This window comes from Scyliorhinus canicula, chromosome 14, assembly GCF_902713615.1.
Source record: "Scyliorhinus canicula chromosome 14, sScyCan1.1, whole genome shotgun sequence".
NCBI classification, from domain to species: domain Eukaryota; kingdom Metazoa; phylum Chordata; class Chondrichthyes; order Carcharhiniformes; family Scyliorhinidae; genus Scyliorhinus; species Scyliorhinus canicula.
In genome coordinates this window covers 16,083,335-16,100,192 of record NC_052159.1, presented here as the reverse complement: position 1 = coordinate 16,100,192, position 16,858 = coordinate 16,083,335, and the positions used below count along the sequence as shown (strand labels likewise).

At 52.7% G+C, this 16,858-nt stretch overlaps 1 protein-coding gene across 22 annotated transcripts in view; it reads left to right on the top strand.

The window, feature by feature from the left end:
• The window catches only part of LOC119977548 (glycogenin-1-like), a 164,299-nt gene that overhangs the window by 83,861 nt on the left and 63,580 nt on the right, over window positions 1-16,858 (top strand). For all 22 annotated transcript variants that reach the window (XR_005463214.1, XR_005463213.1, XR_005463216.1 and 19 more), the window contains exons 5-6: window positions 5,005-5,131; window positions 15,091-15,310. Coding sequence is in view for 18 of the 22 variants with exons in the window: in XM_038818606.1 (XP_038674534.1) it covers window positions 5,005-5,131; window positions 15,091-15,310 (347 nt within the window). In the remaining 4 variants the exon portion in view is untranslated. The remainder of the gene's footprint in view (window positions 1-5,004; window positions 5,132-15,090; window positions 15,311-16,858) is intronic.

Here is a 16,858-nt window from a genome sequence, read left to right as displayed (position 1 = left end):
CTTTGCGGAGTCTGCACGTTCTCCCCGTGTCTGCATGAGTTTCCTCCGGGTGCTCCGGTTTCCTCCCACAAATCCCGAAAGACGTGCTGTTAGGTAATTCGGACATTCTGAATTCTCCCTCGGTGTACCTGAACAGGCGCCGGAATGTGGCGACGAGGGGCTTTTCACAGTAACTTCATTGCAGTCTTAACGTAAGCCTACTTGTGACAACAAAGGGGCTGGTTTAGCACACTGGGCTAAATCGCTGGCTTTTAAAGCAGACCAAGGCAGGCCAGCAGCACGGTTCAATTCCCGTACTGGCCTCCCCGGACAGGCGCCGGAATGTGGCAACTAGGGGCTTTTCACAGTAACTTCATTGAAGCCTACTCGTGACAATAAGCGATTTTCATTTTCAAAGATTATTATTATAGTCTCCGTCATAGCAACCTTGAAACTATCATCTGTTTTTGTAAAAACAGCTGTTTCACTCCTGTTCTTTAGGGACACATCTGCCATCCTTACTAGGTCTGCCCTACATGTGAGTCTAGGGCAATTAAGAATGGGCAACAAATTCTGACCCACATTAGAAGTGAACTAATTAAAAAAAAACATCCATTATGAGCCTTTAATTTCTTACATTTCCATCGCTGGTCTTAAGGAGATGATCGTTTCATGTTAAACTTTGTGCAAGGGCTTTGAACTTGCTGAGCAACCTAATTTTGAAATAAAAACAAAAGTGTTGGAAACACTGAACAGGTCTTGAAGAAGAGAGGGAAATGGAGTCCGTTGATTGTTTATCTGAAACATTATCAACCGGTCGTACCATAGAAATTTAATTTGCTCACTGTAATCGCCGCTGATTAACCTTCTCTACCATGAGACCCAGAATAAAAGAGGCTTGAACCAGGTTTTTTATTTTCAATAAGCACAGAATGATTGATTCATTATAAAACAAGATAAAAAAACAAAAACAAATTGCAAGAACCGCTTAACGCACAATTTGTAATCTGAAATTGTAACTATCGATCCCTGTTAAAGTTGCCCAACGCGCACATGAAGGGCAGACAGATGGGTAGTTGAAGAAAGACTTTATGAAAAAAATAAACCTTGCAGGGTTTTGATGCTGTCGATCTGAGCTGATCGCTTGTCCCACTAGATGTTTTGGAGGTTCTCACCACTGGAGTTTCAGCTGTAATATAGCGAGATTAATTCAGCTTCTCCAGTTCCCAAACACAGACAAGGTCCAGTGAGATGAGGATTCTTTGTTGGATACTGATAACCACTCTATTTCAGATAAAGCAAAGAGAGCGTGAACTGGCACCTTTTCTCCCTGTCCGTTCATTCCCAACTGAGTTCAAAAAAAGGCAAGTCAAAACTTTTAAAGCTTATCTCCGTCAGGTGACTTCTAGTAAATCCCTGGGCCTTTGCTTTTAAACAGCCCCCCCCCCCCCCCCCCCCCCGACCCTCCATCAATTAAAGTAATTACAATGCAAACGAGCACACTACCCTTCTCCCTTCCAGTATTATGCCAATCAGGTGATCTCTTGTAAAAGGCATGCTTGCTCCCAGTCCAAAGGTGACCTATATGACAAAAAACATCCTCCCAAGTGTCCAAATAATGCATTTCCCTTCCTAAAAGACAATACAGTGCTTGAAGATATGGCTCGAACATCCAGTTAAAGATGAGCTGTTATTCCCCGAGTTGATATTGAACTTGAGTGGAACACTGCAGGAGGTTGAGGGTGGAGTGGGAGCAGGGCAGAGGATTGAAGTGACTGGAAGTTCCGAGTCATGCATATGGATGGAATATGTTCCACAAAGTGATCACCCAGTCAGTGTTTGGTCTCTGCAATATAGAAGAAACCCACGAACGCAGTACAAATCCACGACCGAAAGTACAAATAAATCAATGCTCACCCAGGGGGAGTATTTGTGGCCTTTGTACACTGAGAAGGGATGGGGTTAAAGAACAAATGTTTCATCTCCTGCACTGACATCTGTGGGAAGGAGAGGGTTTGTTGGGGGTGACGGGATTAGACCAGGGTACCAGGGTATTGTGGAGATAATAGTCCCTTTGGAGGGCTGAGGGGGGGGGGGGGGGGGGGGGGGGAAGGAAAATATGTTTTTCAGAATCACGCAGGAGGTGGTGGAAATGGTTGAGGATGATTAGCTGAATAATGAGGCTGGTGGGATGGAAAGTGAGGACATGGGGAACCTTTTCATAGTTCTGGGTTGGAGGAGAAGGGGTGAGGGCAGTACTGCATGAGGTAGAATAGACATAGTTTAGGGTCCCGTCAGCCAGGGGCAAAGAGGATTTTTTAATCTGTCCAGAATAGTTTTGCCTGCAGGTTTTGCTCTGCATACTTTGGTTGATGGCAAGACAGAGATTAGAAAGACCCCTCTCCTGTTGTGTTGCTATGGTGCACTCAACTGGATTGAGAATTGATTTGGGGCCCAAACGTGGAATGACATTTTTATCCTTCGTTCATTGTCTTTGAGTCAGAAGGTTGTGGGTTCAAGTCCTGCTCCGGAGACTTGAACATACTAATCCAGGCTGACATTTCAGCACAGTGTAGCGTTTTAAAATTGAGACATCCTCTTGGGTAAGCATTAACCATTACACAGCACTATCTGAAGGAGAGTTGAGCAATTCTCCCTGGTGTCCTTGCCAACATTTATCCCTCGACCAACATATAAAACCGATGTCCTGGTGTGGCTTTATTCTTGCAGTGGGCTTATGCATTGGGTGCTGGAGTTCCACACACCTTTTCTAAAGTACTTAATTGGCTGTTGAGTGCTTTGAGATGCATTGAGGCTGTGGAAGGTTCTACATAAATGCAGAATTCCTTATTATGCAGTCTTTTTGCCATGTGGTTGTTCCTAACTTATCCTCCCACTTGAGCAATGTGTTTGCTCATGGTTTTCCCATTGTAAATGAGATTATTTATAAGACGTCTGACATCATTGTTCTGCCTTGGCATCTTGTCAAGACATCTATGTACACCACAACCAATGCTATTGCCATTTATGCTATTGGCCATCGCTGCGTGATTAGGAACAAGGGCAGGTATGTGGAATCCAGAGAGATCAGCTGTGATCTAATTGGCTCACTGGACCGGGCAGACGGGACGGGGCTGAATGGGTGGGGTAGGCAGGAGGGGGCTTAATGGGGCAGAGCAGGCAGGAGGGGGCTGAATGGGGTGGGGCCTGAATGGGGTGGGGCAGACGGGAGGGTGCTGAATGGTGTGTTGCAGGCGGGAGGGGGCTGAATGAGGCAGGGCTGGCAGGAGGGGGCTGAATGAGGCAGGGCTGGCAGGAGGGGGCTGAATGAGGCAGGGCTGGCAGGGGGGGGCTGAATGGGGTGGGGCTGGCAGGAGGGGGCTGAATGGGTTGGGTAGGCAGGAGGGGCCTGAATGGGGTGGGGCAGGTGGGAGGGGGCTGAATGAGGCAGGGCTGGCAGGAGGGGGGGGGGGTGCTGAATGGGGCGGGGCTGGCAGGAGGGACCTGAATGGGGCGGGGCTGGCAGGAGGGGGCTGAATGGGGCGGGGCTGGCAGGAGGGGGGTGCTAAATGGGGCGGGGCTGGCAGGAGGGGGCTGAATGGGGCAGGGCTGGCAGGAGGGGGGGCGCTGAATGGGGCGGGGAAGGCAGGAGGGGGCTGAATGGGGTGGGGCAGGCAGGAGGGGGCTGAATGGGGCAGGGCTGGCAGGAGGGGGCTGAATGGGGCGGGGCAGGCAGGAGGGGGCTGAATGGGGTGGGGCAGGCAGGAGGGGGCTGAATCGGGTGGGTAAGACTGGAGGGGGCTGAATGGGGCGGGGCAAGCAGGATGGGGCTGAATGGGGCGGGGCAGGCAGGAGGGGGCTGAATGGGGCGGGGCAGGCAGGAGGGGGCTGAATCAGGTGGGGCAGGCAGGAGGGGGCTGAATGGGGTGGGGCAGGCAGGAGGGGGATGAATGGGGCGGGGCAGGCAGGAGCGGGCTGAATGGGGCAGGGCAGGCAGGAGGGGGCTGAATGGGGCGGGGCTGGCAGGAGGGGGCTGAATGGGGCGGGGCAGGCAGGAGGGGGCTGAATGGGGCGGGGCAGGCAGGAGGAGGCTGCATGTGGCAAGGCTGGCAGGAGGGGGCTGAATCGGGTGGGGCAGACAGGAGGGGGCTGAATGGGGCGGGGCAGGCGGGAGGGGCCTGAATGGGGTGGGGAAGACGGGAGGGCGCTGAATGGGGTGGGGCAGGCAGGAGGGGGCTGAATGGGGTGGGGCTGGCAGGAGGGGGCTGAATGGGGTGGGGAAGACAGGAGGGGGCTGAATGGGGCGGGGCAGGCAGGAGGGGGCTGAATGGGGCGGGGCAGGCAGGAGGGAGCTGAATGGGGCGGGGCAGGCAGGAGGGGGCTGAATCGGGTGGGGCAGGCGGGAGGGGGCTGAATGGGGCAGGGCAGGCAGGAGGGGGCTGAATGGGGCGGGGCAGGCAGGAGGGCGCTGAATGGGGTGGGGCTGGCAGGAGGGGGCTGAATGGGGTGGGGCAGACGGGAGGGGGCTGAATGGGGCGGGGCAGGCGGGAGGGGGCTGAATGATGTGGGCTGGCAGGAGGGGGCTGAATAGGGTGGGGAAGACGGGAGGGGGCTGAATCGGGTGGGGCAGGCAGGAGGGGGGCTGAATGGGGTGGAGCAGGCGGGAGGGGTGCACTGAATGGGGTGGGCCAGGCAGGAGGGGGCTGAATGGGGCGGGGCAGGCAGGAGGCGGCTGAATGGCTGACTGTTGTGTTCCTCAAATAACTTATCTATTTATCATGATCTCCTTTCTGAAAACTGTTGCCTGTGTGCAAATACTTTTTTGTTCATCTAGATATTTAAAAAAAAAATTAATCTTTTAATGAGTCCCAATTTTTGACCAGATAATTATGTAAAATGAAGGAAACAAATTCTACCACTTGTCCAATAGTGTTCAGTATTTTGTTATTGGAGGTTCTAGAATTTCTTTTTGCCTCACGGCCGTTTGCTACTGTAGCAATTTTCATGTCTTTTCTATACATTTAGGTGGAGACCAAGGCTTGTTGAATAGTTTCTTCAGTAGCTGGTCTACAAAGGATATCCAAAAACACCTACCATTCATCTACAACCTCAGCGGCATTGCCATATACAGCTACCTCCCTGCCTTCAAGCAGTGAGTATGGTCTTGTCTAGTGTTACTGTGACAACCCCTCTGGGGGGCGGGGGGGGGGGGGGGGGAGGTGCAGACTACACTCCATCAGATTCCCCACATTTACCTCTTGAGTATGAACTCTCCCGGTAATTCGAGGTGGGGTTTGCCCTTAACAAAGGGGAACTTCACAGTATATTGTCATGGGAATGTCCCTTTAAGAAATATTTTTGTCTTATCACCTGGCTTCAGTGATGTCATTGTGTGGGTGGAGCTGGGCTGTGGCTCTGTGAATTTTTACTTTCGCTTTGGGTTTGGACTGGTTTTGAACTGCACAGCTGGAAAGAAGTGTCTCTCTATCTTCATTTTAAAAGCTGTTTCCGGACTGCTTGATAACTTAAAAGAGATAATAGCTTCTTGGAAGGAATTCAAACCTGCTGTTTGAAAAGGGGAACAGAGTATCAATAGCGAGTCTTATACCAGTAAGAATGCCGTGTGCTGGCCCACGCCTTTGAAAAGGGCTTTCTGGTTTTACTTGGATTTTGTTATTGAATTGGAACAGTTAAGTGGGAATTCATTAAGGGTTACACATAGATTATTGTAGCTGTGTGGGGTCTTTATGTTTTTAGTTGATAAAATTCTTGCTGTGTGTGTTTATACAAATGTTAACTAAATTCTTCGAATAAAGTTTGTTTTTTGATTAAAAGCGTCGAAGAACTCTGTTGAATAACATCTGAAAGGCAGGCTCTTGTGCTCATCCTAGCCAAGTTCAATAAACAGTTGTAGGTCAGGTGAATTCCATGATACACTTTGGAGTTTTCTACACCCTGGCCCATAACAATATACACCCTGAACTGGGTGCAGATCGAGGAGGGTGGCCCTTCTGGGAAAGAGGTTGTCAGCCTAGTGTTTTTGTGTATATCTAAATACACCTTAGTTCATTTCTATCCTATTGTGCGTTCCTGTATCTCTTCCGTTGGATTCTACACTGGCGGTGAGGAGGAAGGGGAGCTGCCACAGCAACTGTGCACTATCCCACCGAACCACTTGGTTGAGGCCCGGAGAGGCCTCCACTTCAACCGGAGAGGTGTCGCACATCGGAACAGTTTGATACAAGTACTGATGAATGGATCCAGTTCGTTGAGCAGTCACAGTATTTTTCGGTCCAATGCCGTTGTTGACGATGAGCGACAAACTGTTACACTACTGACCGCATGTGGAGAGCCGACCTCTGCGCTAATAAAACCCTCACCCACCTGGACAGGCCGGACTCCTGAGCTCTTTGCCACGTTGATTGCCCTGGTCGAGGCACATCTGAACCCGCAGCCCCCGATAATGGTCCACCAGTTCCATTTCCACACGGCGTCGCAGGCCCAAGGAGAATCCAATGGTGACTTTTTGGCGCGCTTGAGAACACTCGCCGCATCCTGTGACATTGGGGACGCTGTGCCGAATCGCTGAGGGAACGTTTCATTTGTGGGATTCACGACGCCGACACCCGGCGTAAACTGCTAACAGTGACTCGCTTGACCCTCTAACGGGCGATAGACATCGCCATTTCCCAGGAGAGCGCAGATTCAGGGCCTTGCAGGCTTGAACCTCGGTTGTCGGAGCAACGGCCGATTGGCCACGACCGGATCCGAGGGGTGCGAGCCTCCACAAGGTGGGACCCGCTGCAGGATCAGAGGCCGTTGTCATGATGCATCCGGGGCGACTCCCCCCAAGAACACCAAGATGGCGGCTGAAAGCAGCAAGCCGGATGCTGCAACCGGGGCCGGGGACCCCAGGCGGGCTTGTGAAGGCACCGTTCCCTGCCAACCGCCCCTCCAGAGGCCAGGCATATTATGTTGAGGACCAGGAAGACTCATAGCGGCATTTACACTGTTACAGCTCCCAGGGTCAGACCAATGTGAATAGCACCGAAGATCAATGGACACCCGATTGAAATAGGGCTCGACACGGAGCGGTGGTCTCGGCCATTGCTTGCTGGATGTTTGCCATGGTCCGGTACAGTCTCCAGACCTTGGCCTGTCGATACATGGTTGGCTATGTATACAGGGGCAGCCCGTGGTTATTTAGGTAGTGCCTTCAATGGTCGTGAAGTATGGGGACCAGTTGGCATTCTCATCCTTTGTGGTTGTCCACGGTGGGAGACCCAGCTTATTGGGTCATGACTGGCTACGCCATTTAAAGTTGAATTGGCAGTGTGTTTGCCGAATGTACCCCCCCGGCCCGGAAGTAGTGCTGGCAATATTCACAGGAGTCTTTGCCAAGGCCTCGGCACCATAATAGGCGCAGTGACAACAAATCAGTCCCCCGCTACTTTTGCCCCCATCTTGTACCAAGGTCGATGTGGATTTGGATTGCTTGGACCGCCTGGGCATTATCCGACCCATCCACTTGGCAGACTGGACTGTGCCAGTAGTCCCGGTGTTAAAACCAACCGGATTTGTGTGTCTGTGTGGAGACTACAAGATGACAAACTGGGTTTCTCATCTCGACCGTTACCCGGTCCTGCACATCGAGGACCTGTACGCCAAGCTGAACGGCACCAAGACATTCGCAAAAGTCAACATGAGCAATGCAGATTTGCAGCTGGTCCTTGACCCGGGCTCCCGGAAGTTTGGCACCGTCACCACCCACCGAGGGTTATACGAATACACCTGGTTACAGTTCGGAGTTCCATTGGCCTGCCCGATTTACCAGTGAGTGATGGACAATATCCTGTGGGCCTGGCCAACGTGGTCGTGCGCCTGGGCAACGTCCTCGTCACCGGGGCCTCAGACAGGCAGCACGTGGACAACCTAGCAGGAGTCCTCCGGTCTGAATATGGCGGCGCTGCATTTTTATTGCACCAGGAGGTTAATTGGCGGTTGTCCTCCAAGAAGCTGCTCACAACACTTAGATCCTGCAAAGGTGCTAGTCCTCACTTGCGATGCTTCCCCTTACGGTGTGGGGGTCCTTCTCGCACACCAGATGCCAGACTGATCAGAGCAGCCGTTCATTTTCGTGTCTCGCACAGTTGCCGGCGTCGAGCGTAACTATGCTCTTATACTGAGATCGAGACGGAGGGCGCGGTTGTCGTATTCAGAGTGTGGAAGGTCCACCAATACGTCTACTGCCACGCGTTCTCGATTTACGTGGACCACAAATCCCTGCTCGACCATTCAAGGAGGATTGTGTGATTTCCCCCGATCGTGTCCGCCTGGGTCCAGTGGTGGGTGTTTCTCTTGGCAGCTTATGAATATACATTGGAACGCCACCCGGGCACTAATCCCGCATGCTGATGCATTGAGCCGCCTGCCCCTCTCCACGGATCTGCTGGCCCCTGCCTTGGCCATGGACGTTGTAGCGTCCTTTCACTTCATGGACTCCTCACTGGTCACGGCTGCTCAGAGAGTGGACCCAGAAGGACCAGCAGTTATCCCGGATCCTGCACATGGTTCCGTTGGGGCCCCACTCGGAGCCTTGCCTGACGACCTGCGGGCTTACATGACGAATCTCCCAGAGCGTAGTGTGGAGGACGACGTCTTGTTATGTGGGTGATCATCTGGAATGCAGACACGCACCATTGTTGCAAGACCTCCACAGTGGACACCACGGGGTGTCCAAAATGATGATACTCACCTGCAGCAACGTTTGGGGCCTGGGATAGACTCTGACATTGAGAAGGTGGTCCAGTGCTATGCCCCTTGCCAGGAGAATCAGACCCGGCGCAGGGTCGGAGAATCCCGGCCATGGTCTATAGATTTGATGTTTTCAATGATCCCAGGGAAGTTATGACGCCTCCTGCTGAAACACCAGACACCCGCTGCGCCCCTGACTGTCACTTTGGGCCAGAGGGTCGCTATGGAGTACGGTTGCCATGGCCTGCTGGCAACGCGATGTCTGGTCGAACTGTAGCCTGGAAACCGGAAAACTGTTTTTCAAAACTGGGAAATGAGGCCGCAATTTGCAGGTTAAAAATCCTGCCTTTTTCCGCTGGCTTTGATGACCGTGGAACTTTGGTGCCAATGGCATGAAGATGTTTGCTTGGCCATTCTGGAGAATCATTGCTGTGTCTTGGTGACCGACATTTGAATGCATCGGGGCGAACATCCAGAACCTGCGGGAAATTAAGTTGCAGTTTGCTGGTTAAAAATATTGCCTTTGCTCTGCTGACTGAACCAACCCCCCATTTCAACCTTGTGATGTACCATCAGTTGAACGCGAGACGAGTTGCAGGACAAAAGTATGGCTTTAATCTACTAGATGTTAGCCCTGCGGTCGACTACAGTAGAAGCATGACCGGCGGGTGTACTGGGTATTTATACCCCGCCCTGGAGGCAGAGTTAACTCAGCCTCTCAACCAATCGGGGGGTTGTCACATGACTGGTCTCAACCAACTGGTCGAGAGGCACATGACTGACCAGGGCCAATGGTAAGCCGGTGTTCTGCACCAATGGCAGGCAGCTATGCTAATCATACCACCACATTCACCCCTTGCGGAGAAAGAAGACGGGGGGGGGGGGGGGGGGGAGAACTGGTGATATGAGTAGTAAGAGAACAAAAAAAATGTATCCTTGGCTTCCCACTGGCCCAGACATTTCGCAACAGTACATAGTGTCCATACAAGGTCCATGGTGGTGTTGAAGTTAAATGGACTCGATCAGCCTTTTCGTTGCCCGTGACATCCTGGCAGATCGCTGCAGTGGAGTTGGTGACGTTGGTTCAGCCGATGGTGGTGGTTCAGCTGATGTCCTCGACTCCGGGAGCGATGGTCCTTGAACTGTCTCCGTACCCTGGGCTGGTGGTGGAGACGCCATGGATGAGGAAGGGGTGGCCAGGGTGGGGCGCTGGGGGAAAAGGGGCGGGGGGGGGGTCTGTGGTGAAGGGGGGGGGAGGCCACATGCCGGTAGGTGCAAGGTCCCGAAGGGAGACCGTGTCCTGCCGACCGTCGGGGTACTCCACATACGCATACTGCGGGTTAGCGTGGAGTAACTGGACTTGTTCCACCAACGGGTCGGACTTGTGCACCCGCACATGCTTCCGGAGCAAGATGGGGGCGGCCAGCCACGTCGGGAGAGGGGATCCGGAGGACGACTTCCTGGGGAAAACCAGAAGACGTTCATGAGGTGTTTGGTTAGTTGTGGTACAGAGGAGGGAGCGGATAGAATGTAGGGCATCGGGGATAACCTCTTGACATCGGGAAATAGGGAGATCTCTGGACCAGAGGGCCAGTAGTATGGTCTTCCAGATGGTACCATTCTCCTGCTCGACCTGTCCGTTACCCCGGGGGTTATAGCTGGTCGTCCTGCTAGAGGCAATGCCCCTGCTGAGCAGGAATTGACGCAGCTCGTGGCTCATAAATGAGGACCCCCGATCGCTATGTATGTACGCGGGGTAGCCGAACAGGGAGAAAATGGAGAGGAGGGCCTTAATGACGGTCGATGTGGTCATGTCGGGGCAGGGAATGGCGAAGGGGAAGCGGGAGTATTCATCGATCACCGTCAGAAAGTAAATGTTGCGGTTGTTAGAGGGAAGTCGATGCTGAGACGTTCAAAGGGGCGGGTGCTTTGATCAGATGCGCGCGCTCAGGGTGGTAGAAGTGCGGTTTGCACTCTGCGCAGATGTGGCAGTCACGGGTTACTGTTCTGACTTCCTCGATGGAGTAGGGCAGGTTGCGGGTCTTTATGAAATGATAGAAGCGGGTCACCCCTGGATGGCAGAGGTCCGCGTGGAGGGAGCGGAGGCGGTCTATCTGCGCGCTGGCGCAGGTACCGCGGGACAGGGCATCAGGAGGCTCATTGAGCTTCCCAGGATGATACAAGATATCGTAGTTGTACATGGACAACTCGATCCGCCACCGCAAGATCTTGTCGTTCTTAATCTTGCCCCTCTCTGCATTATCGAACATGAAGGCTGCTGACCGTTGGTCTGTGAGGAGGGTAAACTTCCTGCCGGCCAAATAGTGCCTCCAATGTCGCACAGCTTCGACTATGGCCTGGGCTTCCTTTTCCACTGAGGCGTGGCGGAGTTCGGAAGCCTGGAGGGTTCTGGAGAAGAAGGCCATGGGTCTGCCCGCTTGGTTCCGGGTGGCCGCCAGAGCTACTTCTGATGAGTCGCTCTCGACCTGGAAGGGGAGGGACTCGTTGATGGCGCGCATCGTGGCCGTTGCAATGTCCGCTTTGATGTGGCTAAAGGTCTGGCAGGCCTCTGACGACGGCGGGAAGGTAGTGGACTGAATGAGGGGACGGGCCTTGTCGGCGTAATTGGGAACCCATTGGGCGTAGTAAGCGATGAAACCCAGGCAGCATTTAAGCGATTTGAGGGTATTGGGGAGAGGGAGTTCCATCAGGGGGCGCATGTGTTCGGGGTCGGGGCCTATCACTCCGTTACGCACTACGTAGCCGAGGATGGCTAGACGGTCGGTGCTAAACACGCACTTATCCTTATTGTAAGTTAGGTTAAGGAGTTTTGCGGTTTGGAGGAATTTTCGGAAGTAGGTGTCATGGTCCTGCTGGTCGTGGCCGCAGATGATGACATTATCGAGATACGGGAAGGTAGCCTGTAATCCGTACTTGTCGACCATTCGGTCCATCTCGCGTTGGAAGACCGAGACCCCATTTGTGACACCGAATGGAACCCTGAGGAAGTGGTAGAGGCGCTCATCAGCCTCGAACGCGGTGTACTTGCGGTCACTTGCGCGGATGGGGAGCTGGTGATAAGCGGACTTGAGGTCCACCGTGGAGAAGACTTTGTATTTCGCAATCTCGTTTACCCTGGCGGAAATATGGGGGAGAGGATACGCGTCCAGTTGCGTAAACCGGTTGATGGTCTGGCTATTGTCGATGACCATCCGGTTTTTCTCCGGACCACCAGCACTTGGGCTCGCCAGGGACTGTTGCTGGCCTTGATGACCCCATCCGTCAGCAGCCTATGGACCTCGGACCTGATGAAGGTCCGGTCCTGGGCGCTGTACCGTCTGCTCCGGGTCGCGATGGGTTTGCAATCGGGGGTGAGATTAGCAAACAAGGAGGGGGGGTCCACTTTGAGGGACGCGAGGCTGCAGACAGTGAGGGGGGTATAGGGCCGCCGAATTGGAAGGTCAAGCTCTGCAGGTTGCACTGGAAGTCCAGTCCTAGGAGTGCCGGTGCGCAAAGGTCGGGGAGGATAAGGAGTTTATAATTTTTAAAAACATTCCCTTGGACCGTGAGGTCCGCGATGCAGCACCCGGTGATGCGGATGGAGTGCGAACCTGAGGCTAACCCGATTTTGTGTTTTACAGGGTGGACAGGGAGCGCGCAGTGTCTTCCTGTGTCAGGGTGTACGAAGCTTTCCGTGCTCCTGGAGTCCAGCAGGCAGCCCGTCTCGTGCCCGTTGAGGTGGATTTGCGTCCTCGTCTTGGCGAGCGTGCGTGGACGTGACTGGTCGAGCTGAATGGCCGCGAGCCGTGGAGAAGATCCATCGTCGTCGTCGGCCGAGTGGGTGCTGGCAGGACCTTGTGTTCCAGTCCAGGATGGTGGCGCCCAGGATCCGCACGTGGAGTCGGGGCCCCAAGATGGCGGCGTCCAGGACCCGCACGTGGGGTCGGGGCCCCAATATGGTGGCGCCCAGGACCCGCATGTGGAGTCGGGGCCCCAAGATGGCGGCGCCCGCAGGACCCACGTGGTGGCTGGGGGCGGGGTTAGTGGTGCCGGTGGGCTGATCGGAGCGGCTGATAGCGGGGGCAGAGAGGCGCGCAGGCCGGGCGCAGGGGCCCGGGGGGGGGATTGGTGCGGTGCGCTGGAAGGGCGGGGTTAGCGGTGCTGGTGGGCCGATCGGAGCGGCTGAGAGCGGGGGCAGAGAGGCGCGCAGGCCGGGCGCAGGGGCCCAGGGCGGGGGTGAATTGATGCGGTGCGCTGGAAGGGGCCCGGAGGAGGAGATCCCCTCGGTCGCTGCGCGGCACAGCAGCGACCGAATTGGCCTGGAAGACCGACGAAAAATGGCCCTTCTTCCGCAGTTCTTACAAAGGGCAGAACGGGCCGGGCAGCGTGGGCGGGGGTGTTTGGCAAGCTCACAGAAATAGCAGCGGGGCCCCGCAGATGTGTCGGGGTGTCCCGCGGCGCAGGCCTGAGGGGGTTCGGGAGCGGCGGATGGCAGTGGGGAAGCGTGCCAGGAGGCCCAGGGTGGTGCAGCGCGGCTGGGGACATAGGCGCAGGCGTTTAAGTCGGCGACCTCCAGGGAGGTGGAGAGAGTCCGTGCCTCAGTTAGGCTGAGGTCGTCCTTTTCCAGCATCCGCTGGCGGATAGCGGTGGACTGCATCCCAGCCACGTAAGCATCTCTGATCAAAGGTTCCATGTGCTCAGTGGCTGAAACTTCGAGGCAGGAGCAATTCCTCCCCAGGACAGCGAGGGCACGGTAAAAATCGCCTAAGGACTCACCGGGGAACTGTTGTCTGGTAGCCAGCAGATGTCGGCCGTACACTCGGTTTACCGGCTTAAGAAATTGTCCTTTTAGCGTATCCATGGCCACGTCATATTCCTTTTCTTCCCCTATCATCGCGTAGGCCGCCATGCCAACGCTGGAATGGAGAATATGAAGCTTCTGTGCCATGGTGGGGGGGCTGTTTGCGGTCGCCAGGTAGCTATCGAAACACGCCAGCCAATGCTTGAAGATTTCCGATGCGTTCGGAGTTTGCGGGCTGATGCGGAGGCATTCGGGCTTGATCCGGAGCTCCATCTTCAGATTTCTAGTAGATTAAATTGATGTACCATCAATTGAACGCGAGACGAGTTGCTGGACAAAAGTATGGCTTTAATCTGCTAGATGTTAGCCCTGCGGTCAATTACAGTAGAAGGACGACTGCCGGGCGTACTGGGTATTTATACCCCGCCCTGGAGGTGGGGTTAACTCAGCCTCTCGACCAATCGGGGAGCCGTCACATGACTGGTCTCAACCAACCGGTCGAGAGGCACATGACCGACCAGGGCCAATGGTAAGCCGGTGTTCTGCACCAATGGCAGGCAGCTATGCTAATCATACCATCACACCTTGTTCCGATGGAGAAATTGGTTCCAACTTAACAATGTTTTGACTTGGAATTGGTTCCTGAAAATCACGTTGTGTCGTAGATGTGAGAACTGCCTTTATTTGATTTTCTGCCATTGCAAATATAATCGTCCCTTTTGGTCAACAGACAGCTGCAATCTCCTGATACACTCATAGTTGATCATTTGGAGGTCACTGTAATGAATTGTGCTTTATGTAAATGTGATGATTTGCATGAAGCAAGTTTGTACTTTGTTATGCATGGCCTCTGACCACTAGATGGCAGTGTAAACCCACCGCGTGGCTGGGTAGTTGGGAGTAGATTGTGCTGTCTGAAGGTGGTGTCTTGAGAAGGTATAGAGGTGCTTTGCTCAAAGTATGGCAACAGTCCTAAAACATTTGAAGAGCATACGGAATAAATACAACACGGAGATGATGCATCAATACATGAAGAACATCAAACACCAAAGAACAGGAAGAACTGTTGCCAGTTCAGCAGACACCAAGAAGGCTACAAGGATAAGCCGCACCCAGAAAGATTGAACTTGTGACAGACTAAAAAATAATCCTGATGAAATTTAAAAAAGTAATTTAATATATGTAAATTTTATTTTCCAAAGGAAAGGGGATGTGATGATATGCAAAACGCACGTTTGTACATAATGTTATGCACAATCTCTGACCAGTGTAAACCCACCACATGACCTTGTGGCTGGGGAGTTGGGGGTAGGTCGTGCTGGAGGATAGACATTTTTGCAGTAGCTCTACAGCAGTTAATTAGTGTTAGTTTATTATTTTAGTTATTCTAATTATCATGCGATCGTTCCATAATAAATTATTTAAACTAAATATTCTGTCGTTCATCGTTCACTTTGGCCAGTCTACAGAATATGACAGTAAACCTTTTACCTTTTGTTAATTGTTAGAGTCTCTGATTACTGTGTAATCTCCTCCTCCTCCTCCTCCTCATGCAGGTTTGGCTCTTCGGTGAAAGTGGTTCATTTTCTTGGACCAACCAAGCCTTGGCATCACAAGTACGATGCTCAGACAAAGAGCGTTGTGCAAGAGAACATGTCCCCCTCCGACTCGATGTTTATGGACTTTCTGAATTTGTGGTGGGACATATTCACCACGTCCATTTTGCCTTTGTTGGTAGAGCACGGTGTTGTGGACAAGAGTGCTGATCACCAGATGGTAAGCTAAAAGGAGGAAGCTTCTGCATTCTGCAACCTTGATCAATCCCACCGTGTTTTCCTATCCGTTACAAGTACAGAACTTTGCATTGTTAGGTATTTCCTTAGGCACAGTGGTACTAGTTAGCCCTGTAAGCAATTTGAGCATGTTTTAACGCTGAGGGATTTGAGTGTGGTGATGCTCAATGTTTAACTAAGAATGTATCTCGGGATCTTCTGTGGTGCTTTCTGATGGATTGGTTTCTATCACACTCAGTTTCAATCTGCATTGCCACGGCATTGTGTCTCCAAACTTGCATTGTGCAAATGCGCCATGCTTCGGAATCTAATTGGCTGTATCTTCAGACTAACAATACAAAAGAAATAGATTGCTGATGCACTTGGGTTGAAAACAACGTCCTCCGAGGTTTATTAAACGTGTTTTCATGGTACAAAGGCGGCTACTGGGCTAAGGGTGAAAGCCCGCAAAGTAGCTGATGATGACACACATGTCACATGACTAATTCTTAAAGAGACATCTCACACGGGCAGCAACGGTGGCACAGTGGGTTAGCCCTGCTGCCTCACGGCGCCATGGTCCCAGGTTCGATCCTGGCTCTGGGTCACTGACCGTGTGGAGTTTGCACATTCTCCCCGTGTTTGCGTGGGTTTCACCCCCACAACCTAAAGATGTGCAGGCTGGGTGGATTGGCCACGCTAAATTACCCCTTAATTGGAAAAAATGAATTGGGTACTCTAAATTAAAAAAAAAACATTGCACACAATTACAATAATCCACATACCAATCTATCCTGTCATAACATAACAGTGCATCAAAACAACAGCACATCTAGACTGTCATAATTTCTCAAGTGTCTTGAATGGGGCATGAACGCCCAAACATTGACCACAAGATATAGGAGCAGAATTAGGCCATTCGGCCCATCGAGTCCGCTCCGCCGTTCAATCATGGCCGATATGTTCCTCATCCCCGTAACGTCAGACTCCACAAAAGTGTATCCACCTGATGCAAACTGTCACTGGGATCTTTAATTGCTTTGTTCAAAAAGTTTTGAGCAAATTTATTTCACTTTGACCTACGGAATCGCATGTTTTTGTACTAACGGGAAGTACATGGACGTTTATAGCGCAGGAATGGGCCACTCGGCCCCGCTCGCCCATGTTGGCGTCCACCTTCCAGGCAAGCAAATAGCTGTAATCATGTTTACCCATCTTGCAGGGCAGCACGGTGGCCTAGTGGTTACCACAGCTGCCTCACGGCGCTGAGGTTCCAGGTTCGATCCTGGCTCTGGGTCACTGTCCGTGTGGAGTTTGCACATTCTCCCCGTGTCTGCGTGGGTTTCGCCCCCACAGCCCAAAAATGTGCAGAGTAGGTGGATTGGCCACGCTAAATTGCCCCTTAATTGGAAAAATATAATTGGGTAATCTAAATTGATAAAAAAAAAACGTTTCCCCATCTTGTTTCCATGTTCTTGGCTGGGAGGTCCGACAGGGACCACAGCACCCCATGAAATTTAGCCCATAGTTTCTGCCTCAATGGAATTTCATT